Source organism: Frieseomelitta varia, unplaced genomic scaffold (genome assembly GCF_011392965.1).
Source record: "Frieseomelitta varia isolate USP_RPSP 00005682 unplaced genomic scaffold, Fvar_1.2 scaffold_569, whole genome shotgun sequence".
NCBI lineage: Eukaryota > Metazoa > Arthropoda > Insecta > Hymenoptera > Apidae > Frieseomelitta > Frieseomelitta varia.
The window spans coordinates 16,173-31,095 of NW_025110333.1; the positions used below are offsets into that span (position 1 = coordinate 16,173).

The 14,923-nt window shown below is 37.2% G+C and overlaps 2 protein-coding genes and 1 long non-coding RNA gene across 3 annotated transcripts; 1 reads left to right on the forward strand and 2 right to left on the reverse strand.

Moving 5' to 3' along the window:
- Positions 1–9,635: 9,635 nt before the first annotated feature.
- On the reverse strand, positions 9,636–11,250 carry LOC122534053. The gene is made up of 5 exons (XM_043664338.1): positions 11,007–11,250; positions 10,519–10,618; positions 10,344–10,445; positions 10,119–10,274; positions 9,636–9,713 (listed from the first exon to the last, which is right to left on the reverse strand). The coding sequence occupies exons 1-5, from the start codon at positions 11,198–11,200 to the stop codon at positions 9,636–9,638; spliced, it is 630 nt and encodes a 209-aa protein (XP_043520273.1). The 5' UTR covers positions 11,201–11,250.
- A 640-nt stretch (positions 11,251–11,890) lies between these two features.
- LOC122534054 lies at positions 11,891–12,338 on the forward strand. Its single transcript, XR_006307826.1, has 2 exons — positions 11,891–12,039; positions 12,142–12,338. It is a non-coding gene; the product is annotated as an uncharacterized LOC122534054 (long non-coding RNA).
- Positions 12,339–13,296: 958 nt separating this feature from the next.
- LOC122534055 lies at positions 13,297–14,909 on the reverse strand. Its single transcript, XM_043664340.1, is given in 5 exon segments — positions 13,297–13,397; positions 13,761–13,916; positions 14,001–14,148; positions 14,189–14,314; positions 14,567–14,909. Coding segments are annotated over 5 exon segments (780 nt in total). The 5' UTR covers positions 14,851–14,909; the 3' UTR covers positions 13,297–13,331.
- Between the last annotated feature and the right edge of the window lie 14 nt (positions 14,910–14,923).

The window sequence follows — 14,923 nt, forward strand, 5'->3', positions numbered from 1 at the left end:
ACATCCGACATAATAATAACCGAATAAAAATAATTCGTCTGGTTTGTTTCATTCGCTTTAAGCGAGGTCGAGGTACACTCGATGCTCCCAGTAATTTTTATACTATTGTCCGCAAGCGGGTAATTTTACGCGAGCGTGAATCATTGCGAAAGAAGGTCGCGACTCGACATTTTTTACAATCCGCCCTCCCTCCGTGACAGATTGACAGACCGAGTGAGCCAACTATTACACGCTACCGACAGATTATTCGGTATTTTTCTCTCTCGCCTCTCAATTAAATCTCGCCGTCCCGATCGAAACCCGCCTTTCCACGTATTGTGGCAACACGAACGCGCACACGCCCATCGTTCGCGAGAGTATATTTCGCTCTCCGTGTACCGTTCTCATTTATTACCATTGTTGTTATTACGGTCGTAATCTCTGCCAGTCAACGAGATACCGTCATAGGGACAGTTCCACGGCGGGACTCGGACACAATCAGTGTCGGCGGATAATGGCCTGCGACTTCTCGCGCTCCTTATAATGCAAATTGCACAAATCCTCCGCCGTCTCTCCCTCGCCTGAAACATTTTCAATCGGTATATCTCCACGTACGTTCTCTCTCTAACCTTTGCCTCCAACTCTAGAAATCCCACTCTACTCTGCATTAACATTTTCTTTCTTTCCCGCCCCATCGCGAGATCGTTCGTCTCTGTTTCGCGCCGCGGCCGATTTCTTTCTGCCTCATTTCCCCCGTCCGATTCCGCGGTCACGTGCGAAAGAAACCGGCGATACCGTGGGGAAATGGGGGGGAAAAAAAAGGCACGTCATGCAACGGTCGATCTCGTATCTGTCAGCAGATAACATCGAATTCCTATGGCGGGGCTCACCCACTCTCTCTCCTCGCTTGGGACCAACCTAGGCCAACCTACGAACTACAAATAAACGCCGCCCGTTAACGTTTATCCATAAATCAATTTAATCGTGCGTACAGCCAACGATAGCCATCGCCTGGGCTAATGTAATCGTCCGAAGCGGGACACAAGCGGGTGTTGCGCTCGCGCTGCTTTCGGTGTGCATGCTCCCTAATGATCTCTCTTGTTAGCTGTGAATGTATGTGAGTACACTCGTCATGAAGAAACGGCAATTGTTTTTGGAGTAACGACGAGTATAGTCAGGCGCGAAAAGTAATTACAATTTGTTACTTGAATTGAACATTTCGTGGAGATTGAAATTTATTTGTAAATTGTAGACGTTTCGGAATGTTTCGAGACTAGACTTGATTAGTCCTTTTTACAGTCCATTTCTAAATAGTTTCTTGCTATTAATAAATTAATATTAATTAAACGATAAAATTATTCAGTTTTCCAGAAAGGAACCTATTATTATTATTATTATTTCCTTATAATTTAATTCAATTTTTATATTATTATTAATAATATAAAATTGAATATTATTTATAGTATTGTCTATAGTGTTTATAGTATTATTAAATATTATTTATAGTATTATTTCTTATTTATAGTATTAATTTATTAATAGTATTATTAAATATTATTTATAGTATTAATTTATTAATAGTATTATTAAATATTATTTATAGTATTATTTCTTATTTATAGTATTATTAAATATTATTTATAGTATTATTTCTTATTTATAGTATTAATTTATTAATAGTATTATTAAATATTATTTATAGTATTATTTCTTATTTATAGTATTAATTTATTAATAGTATTATCAAATATTATTTATAGTATTATTTCCTTATTATTTACAGTATTTATAGTATTATTAAATATTATTTATAGTATTATTTCCTTATAATTTAATTCAATTTTACAGTAGCTGCATATACAATCATCATCGCGTCTCGTTTTAGCGACACAATGTACAATTTTTAAAAGCGAAAATCACAGCTAAGGGACTAGAAAACGTATAATAGAGAAATCGTGATTTTTGTGAATCAATGGTGATCATTGGATCGTTGATTCTCGTTCGAATATTACGCGGCTAAGAAATGACGAACGAACGCGGATTTCAACTGCGTACGTATGGATATAATACGGTTTATTTCGGTGTAATTTCTTCTCACTGTTCTCTGTTTCAGTTCTGGGTATCTGGATGTGAAAATCGTGGGGAAAAAAAAAAAAAAAATGATTAATAAGTTATGTAGGTTCGCGTCTTGTGAATGTCGAAATCGCACGTTACTTCGTGTAAGTTGCTTTCGTAATGGACTTCGCGGGGAAGTTGTTTTTGCCACTGTGAATATTACTCTTCGTTTGCTTTGTAAGAAGCAATACGGCTTGATGAATCATCCACAGAAGATGCGCAGTAGATTTTACACTCGAGTTTAACAGTACTTCAATTTACTTACCTAATTATCGATGATCCGTTTTTTAAATATATTTAAATTGGCGTTTAGAATGACTAACGAATTTAATATGATATATAAAAAAAAATTTCTAACGATTGTTATCAAAAGTATGACCCACATAGTTTAATATTCAATCAAAGTGTAATTTTCGTGATGATCGAAAGAGTAAGATTCACACTAAAATTGTGAAATAATATATTTTAATAGCAAGAATTTCCTTAATATCAAGAATTGTTATAATATTTAATAATATTTCCTTAATACCAAGGAAATTTTAATAAAATAATATTTTTTTAATATTAAGAATTGTTATAATAATATTTTAATAATATTTATAACTTAATATCAAAAAATATTAACCACAATAATTATCAAATTATCAAATCCATATTTCGCAACAACCGGTATTTAAAAAAAAAAAAAGAAAAATGGACGCAAGTCCGCAGCAATTCCGAATATTTCCAAGTTTTCTTCGTGTTATACGTAACAGAAGAAACGCCCAGAAATGTATAATAAAACCGCGGATTGTGTCGCAACGTATCGGATATTAGTTTCCCATTAAGTTTTTGCTGGGAGCCGCTCTCCGGGACCGTGATGCAAGCTGCGGACTATGACACATTACACACAGCAGTATGCGTGTAATTCATTTCGTTTTAAAAGCGTCGCGGAATTATCAACAGCCGTCTAATAAAAATTCGTGATTCGATATGAATTACGTAACGTGAATTACGTGTTTTGCCATCCATCCGTTGCATCGACAATGGAAAATCTTTGGCTATTAAGAAACAGGAATCTGGTGCGCTGAATCCATAACCGCTGTGTGCCGATAACAGGCAACACCTCGTACTTAAGGTCGTAAATAATCACGACGATAAATTCGCGCAACGTTTTACGATTTGAATTGTCACCGATGAAAAATATTGGCTCTTGCATTCCCCCTTATCGCGGGATCGTGTTTAATCGAGCTTAGGAAAACCTCTTGGTCGTGTCGCGTAACGTTCTCCGATTTATTTCGCGTGAAAACCAGTGAACTTTTCTGGCTTAGGTTACCGCACGCGTGCTACGATCCTTCAATTTTAACGGTGGACTTGCCGAGAATGAATAATTCTCTGGAAACAGTACGTGCGTCATTCTTTTTTGAATTGATCGAATTTTTTGGATTAATTGGAATCTTTACAATTGGAGCAAATTCATGTCCTCTGTAGCCGCGTGGAAAGCCGAGCAAAAATTATAATTCGCACAATAGGGACTGTTCTTGTTAAACAAGTACAAGATTTATTAAACAGTGAATGCTTGATAAGCTTGTGTAAATTGTCGCGGATCTTTATGCATTTGTAAGAAATTATATTGATTCATTTATTTTATTTTTATTCTCGTAATGTTACGAGATAAATATAAATTTAGCATTATTATAAAATAAACGTATATTAGTATTAATATAAAATATGAAATATTTATATTGATTTGTTTCATTTTGTTTCTTTAATTAATCCTATAACATTCGTACTTTGTGTATGTACAAGATAAATATAAATTTAGCATTATTATAAAATAAACGTATATTAGTATTAATATAGAATATGAAATATTTATATTTGTTTCATTTTGTTTTTTTAATTTATCCTATAACATTCGTACTTTGTGTATGTACAAGATAAATATAAATTTAGCATTATTATAAAATAAACGTATATTAGTATTAATATAGAATATGAAATATTTATATTTGTTTCATTTTGTTTTTTTAATTTATCCTATAACATTCGTACTTTGTGTATGTACAAGATAAATATAAATTTAGCATTATTATAAAATAAACGTATATTAGTATTAATATAGAATATGAAATATTTATATTGTCTTGTTTCATTTTGTTTCTTTAATTTATCCTATAACATTCGTACTTTGTGTATGTACAAGATAAATATAAATTTAGCATTATTATAAAATGAACGTATATTAGTATTAATATAGAATATGAAATATTTATATTGACTTGTTTCATTTTGTTTCTTTAATTTATCCTATAACATTTGTACTTTGTATATCTATAACATATCCACGTTTCGTAATTTCTAAACTCGCAGTAAGATAACAAATTCTTCGCATAAAGTGCATCAAATATCACATCCGGGATTATGTATTGAATTTCTATTGTCGATATTTTAAAATAAATGGAGGAAAATTCAATTGAACTCTCAATTGTCACGAAAGTTGTGTCATTTCCATATTGTAGCCTGCCGACAATACTGTCGCTTTCCATTCGGGGCTAATAAATTTTATCGGGCATCGGATGCAACTCAGTTCTCTGCTTTAATTAATTTCTTCGAAGTTCTTTCACTTAACGAGCCGCGAAAAAAACGACTTCATTAAGGTAGTACAAGATGAGCACCGAATGCACGCGCGCGAATTCCAAAAGATTCACACCAGCGATCATATAAATATCTGAACACGTGGATTTTATCAAGATTTATGTCATCGTTGTGTTATAATAAACAGGGTGCGTCATATAATTGAAACACTGTTCGCTTTAAAATTAATTTAAAATTTAATTTTCTAAAATTTGTCGCGCGAAAGACGACGAGACTATAAATGTAAAAAGCAACCTTACGAAATCGAAGTTGCAATGTCTTTCGAGTCAATCGATTCAATATAAATTGAAAAATCAGAATAGTTGAAACGATCAGGAATTATCGAAGAATTGGACACGTACATTTTCACGTATTCTTTCCATTCAGACAGAAGGCTTTCGAATGGTAGCAATTGGTTTCCGGTTTCGTTTCTGTCAAATTGCCGGTCGTTTTTCGGCGCTTTTTTGTCGCAACATCATCAAAGAGACACAGCAGGCACAGGCCTGGAAAACGGAAACGACCTTAAATATTTTTAAGGCTCCGCTCTCCTCTTCCTCCGTGAAACAGTCCGTGCTACCTAATTGCGGATGTATCTGCCAGCGGCGTAAGCGAGAGGCAGATTCTCGAGGAAACTATCGAACGAAAATTCCATCGACGTTTTCCTAGAAAACGATGGAACTCGAGCAACAACGGAAAACCGCTTTGATCGACTGTGGATACCCTCTTCTCCCGGAATAAAGATATCTCCTCGCTTATATTACTCGTTTTCCTTACATTTCTCGGTTAATGATTGATGTTGCATCAACCACAAGGTCACCGTATGGCAGCCTCGTATAAATGAGTTTTTGCATTCGAGAGAATATACGCGTAGGTAATTACCGTACTGCGTGGGTGTTCACGCGTTTTTTTTATTAGAAACTAACGACTCTCTTCTTCAGCTGTTCTTCGTAGCTGGGATCGATTTGAATTTACGACGATATAAAAACATCGAGCTCGTTGAAATTTCGTGTCGTGTCGTTACTTTTGTGGCAGCGACTTAGAAGAGTAAAGAGTTATTTTTAAAATAAACGGTTCCACGTTCGGGAAAGAAATGAAAGAGAGAGAGCAGACTGGTTTACGCCACTGGTGGCGCGAAATGAACTGAAATTGTAACTGACGGTAGCAACGATCAAGTTAATGAGGATACCATTAAAAAAAAAAAAATAAGTAAGTAAGGGGAAGTACGACGATCGAAAGAAATTTGGGCTCCTTTCGTTACATTCGTAACGCAAGTTCTGGGTCGTGGGTATTCGAAAGGGAGCCCGCGCTCGCGCTGGCCAATTATCTCTGCCGCTTTCGCGCCGGCAGCGTGACAAACGTGTTTAATTCTCGTAATTTTAATGCTCGCGAGGTGATGATTTTTATATGTAAACAACGCGCAACAGTCGGAGAAATTTCCCGAAATTACGAGTTTCGTTTCATCTCTCGGCGAGTCGTTATCGCTAACGAGGCCACGTTTCGCGGATTTTTTTTTTTTGCAGTGAAAAATCATAGAGGCTGAGGTTGAGAAAGAGAATTTATTTCCTCCTCCGGCGGTGAAAACTCTTTGCACCTTTGGGATTTTGATAACGCTTGGTTCACGCATCGCTCGAACAATTTACAATTTTAGTCTCGAAGCTTACTTACATCGAGCAGACGTTATTAAGGGATTTTTATTTTTATTTGGATTTTGAAAACGCAGAGAAATAAATAAATCCTCTGGAGTCAACAATGAAAAATTTAAAGCCTTCTACCAAAAAAAAAAAAAAAAAAAAGAGAATGCCGATAAATTGTACATCTTAATCCCATCCCAGTGATCCACGATGTACGTAAAAAGCAAACGAAGCAAAGCAGTGTGTTCCTAAGGTACTCTTTTTTAAACAGCCATTTATCATCGTCGCCGGGCAAGCGCGAAAGAGAAAAGAAGAAAACGAAACTCGAAGAGTCTCCTTCGCTCTCGGACGACCAGCACGCGCGTCCCAACGTAATAAACAATTCGGTAAACACGTGGTGGAACGTGCGCAGCCATTAATTGCAGGTGCTCGGTTGCTATAAAAAGAAAAAAAAAAAAAAAAATCTCTGCATCTCGAACGTCGTAACTTGTTGTATCAATCTCCGATAATTGTAATTTCCCTCAAGCGAAAATCTACATAGAAATTAGTGGTGGATAGCACGCGAGGCTAAAGACGAAGAAATCTTCACGTCTGGCTGTCGTTGATAAGCAAATTTAATAAAGTTCACTGTTTACAGAAAATCGTCGCAATAAAACGATCGGCGCCGGGTGGCTTTTTTCCGCGTTTCCGGCGGACCGTATCTAATATACGCACGCTGCGAGCATGTCGCGTTCTTTTTTTTTTAAATTCTGGATTAACCCAGACGTGGTCAGTGTTGGCGGGTTATATTCCTGTTTCGTCGGCGAGACAGATAAAAAGAGAGAGAGAGAGAGAGAGAGACTCACGAAGGAGCGTTATGGCCGAGTATATATACGCCGGTTTGTCGTAATTACTCGCTGCAAAAACGGAATACAAGATGAAGGCGGCGATAAAAGCCGGCGTGTTTTTGCGATACTGGTCTCTCGACGATGGGGAGCGAGGCACCACGAACTGGCCCTGGCCCCGGCCAGGCCTTTCTTACTCTCCTGTCATCCATTAGTTTTGCTACGTCTATTAAAGTAACGCGACTCCGCCGTGGCCGAGGCTCCTCTTCTCCGTTGGCTCACGTGCATTAATGAGTAGGTTAGGTGCACCGTGGAACGGTGTCTAATCGGCCTGGGATCAAACCACAGCGAGAGGCCCGGCTCTCTGTCGTATCAAATTGAACGCTCTCGAGGGCTCGTGTCTTTCTCTCTCTTCATCCTACCGGGACCGGGTAGCTTCTTTCAGGAGCGAGGCTCTCTTTTGTCCTCGTGCTATCTTCCTTCTATCCGCCAGTCCTCTTTCTCCATTTCGTTGGCCAGACGAGCGGTATAATTGGAGGTTTCCGATCCGATTAGGACGCGAACGCTTGACGGACACGTTTCGCGACCGATTATGACGATATCTTTCTAGATGGTTGCTTGATTTACATGTATGTACACACCGGCTTTGGGAAAGTGGCCGAGCGCTCGCGGAGATTGTGCCTTGATTGTTGTTGCGCGAAACTTTTTTGTGCAACGTGATCATCCATCCATTCTGTGTACTGATAATTAGTACAGACTCGCGATTAGTACGTTTTGTACAGCGCGATCATTATTCACGTCGTGTACCAGTAATACAAATTTACCGGAAGCATTCGAACTGAATATACTAGATATATTGCGTGAAATATATAGTTGTAGTTTGTACAACGTGATTAGTAAAGATGTTGCAGTCTCCGCGTGAACAGTGGCGGATAGAAAACCTTATTTATACATTCGATAATAAGATCCAAGGGATCTTTCATATTTTTCGAAAGATTCCTTGGATCATTTGTATAATGTGTTTTAATGATTTTCTACTAATCGTGGAAATAGGAACGAAAGAATAAATCAGGAGAATATTAAAACGTTTTGTTAAATCACATCGATTCGTTATACGACTCCTTTGTATTAACTCGCCAAAACGAAATAATAATAAATTATTAAAATGAATCACGTCCTCCCGAGAAGGATTACATCTCCTAAAAGGTATCAAAACAAACTTCCACAAGTGTGCACAATTACGTTTGAACATTCGGCACGAATTCAACGTGTGTGTGAGAAATTTACCTTAATTACGAGATGAAATTACGAACATTTAATTTACGAATAATATCATTTACGACACGCGGCACGTCACGCACGATGAGAGACTCGGGCGACGAATCAAACACCCACACGTAGAGAAAACACGTGGGAGATATTTCGTTCATGAAGACGATTCCCGTTCGATGGGACAAGAAACGTTTTACCGGCTTTCTTTTCCGCGGCTCGGGTGCCTGGACATCGTCACATTAAAACGTTAGATGTCCACGTTAATTACACGTCGAGGCGTCCCGGATATTAACATACTGACGTGTATATCGCGAGACGACGCGGGAAGCGGAAACTCGCTGCGGTTACATAATTATTGAGCGTGCGGCGGGATTATTTACCACCCTCGGAGAGAAAGCTCCGGAGGAGGAAGCACGGTGATTCTAATTAACGTGTTATTGATGCCTCTGAGCGGAAAAAAAAGAACGAAAAGAAGATGTTCTATCACGGAGACACGCAGTGCCGACTTACTAATGGCGAGGCATACGTTTTTTTCCTTCAACGCGAGAGTATACGTTTGAAAATTTTATCTCGTACTATCGAGTTATTGCATTTTGTACTTTCGATACACCGAGGATCGAGCGAAATGTTAATTTTATTTATTGAGGTTTTTTTTTTAATTCAATTAATAAAAAATTGTAAATATCTTTATATCTATACTTGTATAATTATATAAGTATTTTTATATTTATACTTGTACAACTATTGTATAAATATTTTAAATTAATTCAGATTGGAGGTATATGTACGCACTTTGACTTTGTTGCAACATTAAGCACAGTTTGAACAGTTGTTTGAACTTCTAACATTTAAAATTTCGTTTCGTCTTGGTTTTATACGGTAGTTTAACTTTGTTGCAATAGTATTACAGGTACATTGTATAATTGTAGGGTATGATCACATTGAAATTATGACAGTTAAACCGTTTCTACTCGGGTTTAACTTTGTACGATAGCATTTGAACTTCGCTGCAATGATGCAGTTTTGTGTTTGTTGTGATTGATTAAAAGGAGAATCGCAGATACACTAGAAGGAGAAAAAATATAAGGATGAAAAGTGAAGAAAGTAAAGAAAACTTTCGTTGGTACAAAAACATCCAAGATTTATTATGCTTTTATCTAATTAGACTATCCCATATTATGAAGACTATATTATATCATTATGATACGTTTTGATCTGTCAGTCTGTCTAGCAAGACACGTAAAGTGGTACAGAAAGAGAGAGCATTCGACAGATACTGAAACGTTATCGATTTGTTATGCATTTGCCATTGATCAACTCGTTGATCACGATCGAGGGATTTGTAACAATAAGAACAGTTTCGATGATTCAATTAAAAACGAAAGAAAAACACAAACTGGTTTAGATACCAGTTTAGAAGTGGAAAATATTAGTTTCAGAAAAATTCCAAAATAATCTTGGAGAAATATCGAAATATTTTAGAACATGCCGGCTGAAAACTGGAATGTTCGAGATTCCATAATTAATTACAAATGTCGTGACATGGAACGGACCCAGGATTTACTAACATTTATTATATTTGGAAAAATTGTTCGATTGCATCGGAGTTAATATTCAAATTATTGGAAAATGGTCCTCATTGCAGCAAATCGTTCGACGTTAGTCTTACCGGTAGTCTTACCGTGCAGTAATAGTGCAGAGAGAGTTCCTTTATTATACATTTGATAGAAAGAGTCACTGGTTTCTGATACATCATCACGTACAGTAGGTTCTTCTGCATTCCCAGCGTTTGTTCGTACCACTTTAAATCGTACGCGCTTCTCGAGAGGCTCAAACTCTGCGAATTATGGAACGTTATAATTAGTCTTACGGAGATGTCATTTCGTTTCTTATGTACGTGTTCTACCATGTCTTTCATGTTATCAGCCGGCCATGCATACATATAGAGATACATGAGGAAATACATGTTGAGCAGCAGGAACATCAATTTCACGTTTACCGGTGTATTCTGTTTATAAAATTATTGCACACGATCAGTTCGTTGAACGTGTTATCGGTCTCCTCTTAAATGTTCTACTTACCATGGCCATTATGACGGCGCACAGTGTCATGAGGAATGAGCATAACGCTATAACAAAAAGTACCATGAAACGGAAGCAAGTAATCACATCTTCCGCGTATCTGGAGGAAAATACAAGTTGCACGTGCAGTGAATGTAAACGTATCGTTAGGTCCACTGTTTCGCGAATGTTTGCCAGTATTTCGGAAGCTGGAAGCAACACATTGAACAAACCGCTCGAGAACATGTTTCAAGATTATAAAATTTGTATCAATTCTTGAAGTCTACGAAACGATTTACATCATTTAACAAAGTAGAATGTGTTTCGAACTTTTCGCTGATTTCAAATTGTAGAGAGAGAGATGTTGTTTAAAATATTAGAAACTGACAACGTATTTCATGATTACCGAACGTAATTTGTAACTTACTCCATGTTGCTGTACGATGTTGCGTTTCGCGAACACCGGACCTTGATCTACGCAGGAAAGTATAGGAAACCCGTGTCTTTACCTCTTTAACCGTAACTGTTTCTCAACGCATGCGATCAACGTACGAACATTCGTGTTGTTCTGCAGCTCCACGGCCAGACACTCGAACCTCGCTGCGGCGAACCAAATCAGAAGCCCTCCGAAAACGCATAAGCACAAATGAGAGCAGCACTGGTAGCCGGTGAGAATTTGATGCGCCCGTATCATGACACGCATTATTGTGCGATTAGTGTCGAACGGATATTCCGCGTGTATTACGTTGCCAACTTGGAACACTATTGGTCCGCACAAATAGAAAAACGCCCCTGCGTAAGCGACGATTATGTAACTGGCGTAAATGAAGTTGCATTTCGCTAGATACACGTCGAAGATCTCTCTCTCGTGTTCTTGGATCTCTTTGGCGCAGGTGCACATCTCCTCGACTATACGCTGTTAACCCGTTGTTAAAATAATTTTTTAAACTTTTCACGATAACATTGAGTTAGGATACATCGCTCATGTAGATATTTGTTGTTGATTAGGTGTACGAATTGATTCGCGATTAACTTTTAACTGTCTGGTTCATGGTTTGCGAGGCGGTGGAATTGATAAAAGTTGTCATGAATAATATTATCCAAATGATACTATAAGGATAATATAAGGATGAATTATATTGTCCTAATTATATTATAAGGTGTTACAAGGATAAATTATATTTCCTAATTATACTATAGGATAATATAAGAATAAATTATATTATCCTTATATTATCCTAATAGGATAACGTAATTTATAACGAAATTTATAATAGAATTAGGATAAATTATATTACCAATGTAATTTATTCTTATATTTCCTTATATCCTAATTCTTCTAAATTTTGGTTATAGAGTAAATCATTAATATTACGTTATTGAAAATATCGAGTGATCATGAGGTTGATACGTGAGAAAACGCGCGACAACAGAAATGAAAATTAGAAATGGGAACTTACTTGCAAAATATCGTGCTTGCTGGAACAAAGAACGGCCTGTATGATACTTTGACTCATCAACACCGTCAGGGCGAGACACACGGTAATAATTTCGATATCTTCCGATTTCAAGTACATCGCGTACAGCAACGACAGAAGCAATAGGCTGACGTTGATTATTGAATACATTTGTAAAACTTTGTAGACGAACAGTTTCGTTTTGCTGCTGTGCGATGAAAGTGGCCAGCAGAACGTCAAAGCTACGCTTAGCCGAACGACGTCGATGGCTTTTTCCAGTGTCACTTGTCTCAACATGATCTTAAACTGTTTCGAGTTCCAACTCGGACAAAACGGAATCTAACTCACGTAGATAAGCAGAGCAATATACGGAGTATTAATTTCTTCTACATTCTTTCAACGTCTTTATTCTCATCTTTAATTTCCTACGTTCTTACATTCTTCCGCGTAATTACGAAGGCTGATAATGTGGAAGTTATCGTGCACGCGAAAAATTTAATAAATCATCAGCTTCGAAGTAACAGAACATATCGACGAGCGATTATTTCCGCCGTGGTATTTGCTCTGCCAATTAACTGAATAGCTGATAATTATCGTTGGCTGCATTATGCATTATTGGAGCGTATGATGTTAGACAGGTGTAAAGGGAAGTTGCGTGTGAATCGATGGCAATCAATATTCCTGTAGCAGCAGTGCAACTTTGAAAATGCAACAGTGTATCAAGCGTATTCAGTCTTTCGCGGGATGCGAAGTGCTACGCTTGGATAAGAAAGACGACTAAAGTGCACGTTCACAAAATATCTGTCTGTGTTACTTTCAATTATGGGTCTTCGGTTGGCACGATATAACCTTGCGAACAATAGACATTACAATCTGTCAACAGCTGTGCAGAAGAAACACGAGAAAACAGTAATTATGATTGTGCAGCAGTTGTCCAGCAGTGGGATATTTGCCACGTGTATGCGGTAAGCAATATTTCATTCCCGAAATCATTATATTTTCTATTGCTTTCTGCATATACAAGTGAAACATGCACAGTTTTTTAGTTTTCAATTTTTGAAATGTTTTGGGCTAGTATGTTGCAGTTCTGTTCAATTTAAATCGTGATGCAAGAGGTTAGAACCGCTTGTGCGATCGAATTTTTTTTAAGATTGGTAATGATTATCACGAAGCTTAAAAGGGTCCAGTCATTCCTCAATTCTCAGTCGCGATGAAATGAAAGGAAAAATCGTGCCGAAAGGAAAAGAGAAAGAAAGAAACAGAAGAAAATGTGAAGGAAAAGTGAAGGGAAAGTAGATTTACGTTAATACAAGGAAGGTTCAGCTTTTATTCTGACTTTATGTTCTTAATATTATGATAATTTCTAAACGTATGTATTTAGTCTGTCATCTCTTCCAATATGGCACGTAGAGCGGTACAAAAAGAGAGAGCATTGGACAGATACTGAAACGTTATCAATGCATTATCTTTGCATTACCATTGATCAACTCGTTGATCGCGATCGAAGGATTTGTAACAATAAGGACAGCTTCTATGATTCAATTAAAAAAGAAAGAAAACTACAAAAGTTTAGACACAAGTTTAGAAGACATTGGTCCCGGAAAATTTCGAAACAATGTTGGAAAAATATCGAATTTAGCAAACTGGAATGTTCGAGATTCCACGATTAGAACAGGCCTAGGATTTACCAACTTTCACTATGTTTGAAAAAAAAATTGTTCGATTTCGATTGCATCGGAGTTAATATTCAGATTATTGGATAATGGTCCACATTGCAGCAAATCTTTCGACGTCCGATGGTCTTACCGTGCAGTAATAGTTTAAAGAGAGTTCTGGCATTATACATTTGATAGAAAGTGTTACTGGTTTCTGATACGTCATCACGTTCAGTAGGCTCTTCTGCATTCCCAGTGTTTGTTCGTACCACGTTAAATCGTACACAATCGTCGGAAGGCTTAAACTCTGCGAATTATGAAATGTTATTTTAATTATTTAGTCTTACGAAGATGGTACTTGGTTTATTACATCTTTATAGAAACGATCTACCATGTCTTTTACGTTGTCAGCTGGCCATGCGTACATGAGAAGGTACATGAGATAATACACACTGTTGACTATGTACATCATTTTCAGCATAACTGATATATTCTATTTGTAAATTAGTCATTAATTCTATTTAAAATGATAAATCACCGACATATTCTTTCTAAAGCTTAGCGAATGATCAGTTTGTTAGTCTCCTTCTAAATGTATTACTTACCATGACGACCATGACGGCACATAGAGTCATGAGAAACGTGGATATTATTATAACAAAGAGCACCATGTAACGAAAACAAGCAAACACATCTTCCGTGTATCTATGGCAAAATACAATCGCTTGTAATGTGCGAACGTGAATGTATTACTGTGTCACTGATTTTCGCCAATGTTTAATAAGGAAATAAAGAAGTTGGAATATAAATTTTCAAACTGTATAAATTTTGAAACTCTACGAAAAACAATTTACTTTATTTAGAAAGTGAAGCCTTTAACCGCGTCTAGCCATATTGGCGTTTCTTAAAAGCACCATTGATCCACGCGTGCAGGAATACAGATAGCATTATCTTTACCTCTTCAGACGCAACTGTTTCCGAATGCACCTGGTCAACGTACGAATATTCGTGTTCATCTGTATTTCCACGGCCAGACACTCGTATCTTGCGGCCATGAACCAAATTAAAAGCCCCCCGAACACGCACATACACAAGTGCGAGCAGCATTGATAGCACGCGACGATTTGGTGCGCGCGTACCATAACACTTATTGACGTGCGATTAGTGTCGAACGGATATTCCGCGTGTATTATGTTGACCATTGGAAACATTGTAGGCCCCAGCAAATAAATGGACGCCATCACGTATGCGCCGATTATGTAATTGGCGTAAATGACATTGCATCTCGCTAGGTACGTGTTGAAAATCTCCCTT

What these genes read in the sequence shown, in the direction of transcription:
- LOC122534053 (XM_043664338.1), bottom strand. Translation starts at nt 11,200, where the DNA reads ATGCGTGTCATGATACGGGCGCATCAAATTCTCACCGGCTACCAGTGC. An exon ending in AAACAGTTACGGTTAAAGAG is followed by an intron (nt 10,619 to 11,006) that starts GTAAAGACACGG and finishes ATTTTCCTCCAG; the next exon opens with ATACGCGGAAGATGTGATTA. An exon ending in CTCTGCACTATTACTGCACG is followed by an intron (nt 9,714 to 10,118) that starts GTAAGACTACCG and finishes ATAACGTTTCAG; the next exon opens with TATCTGTCGAATGCTCTCTC.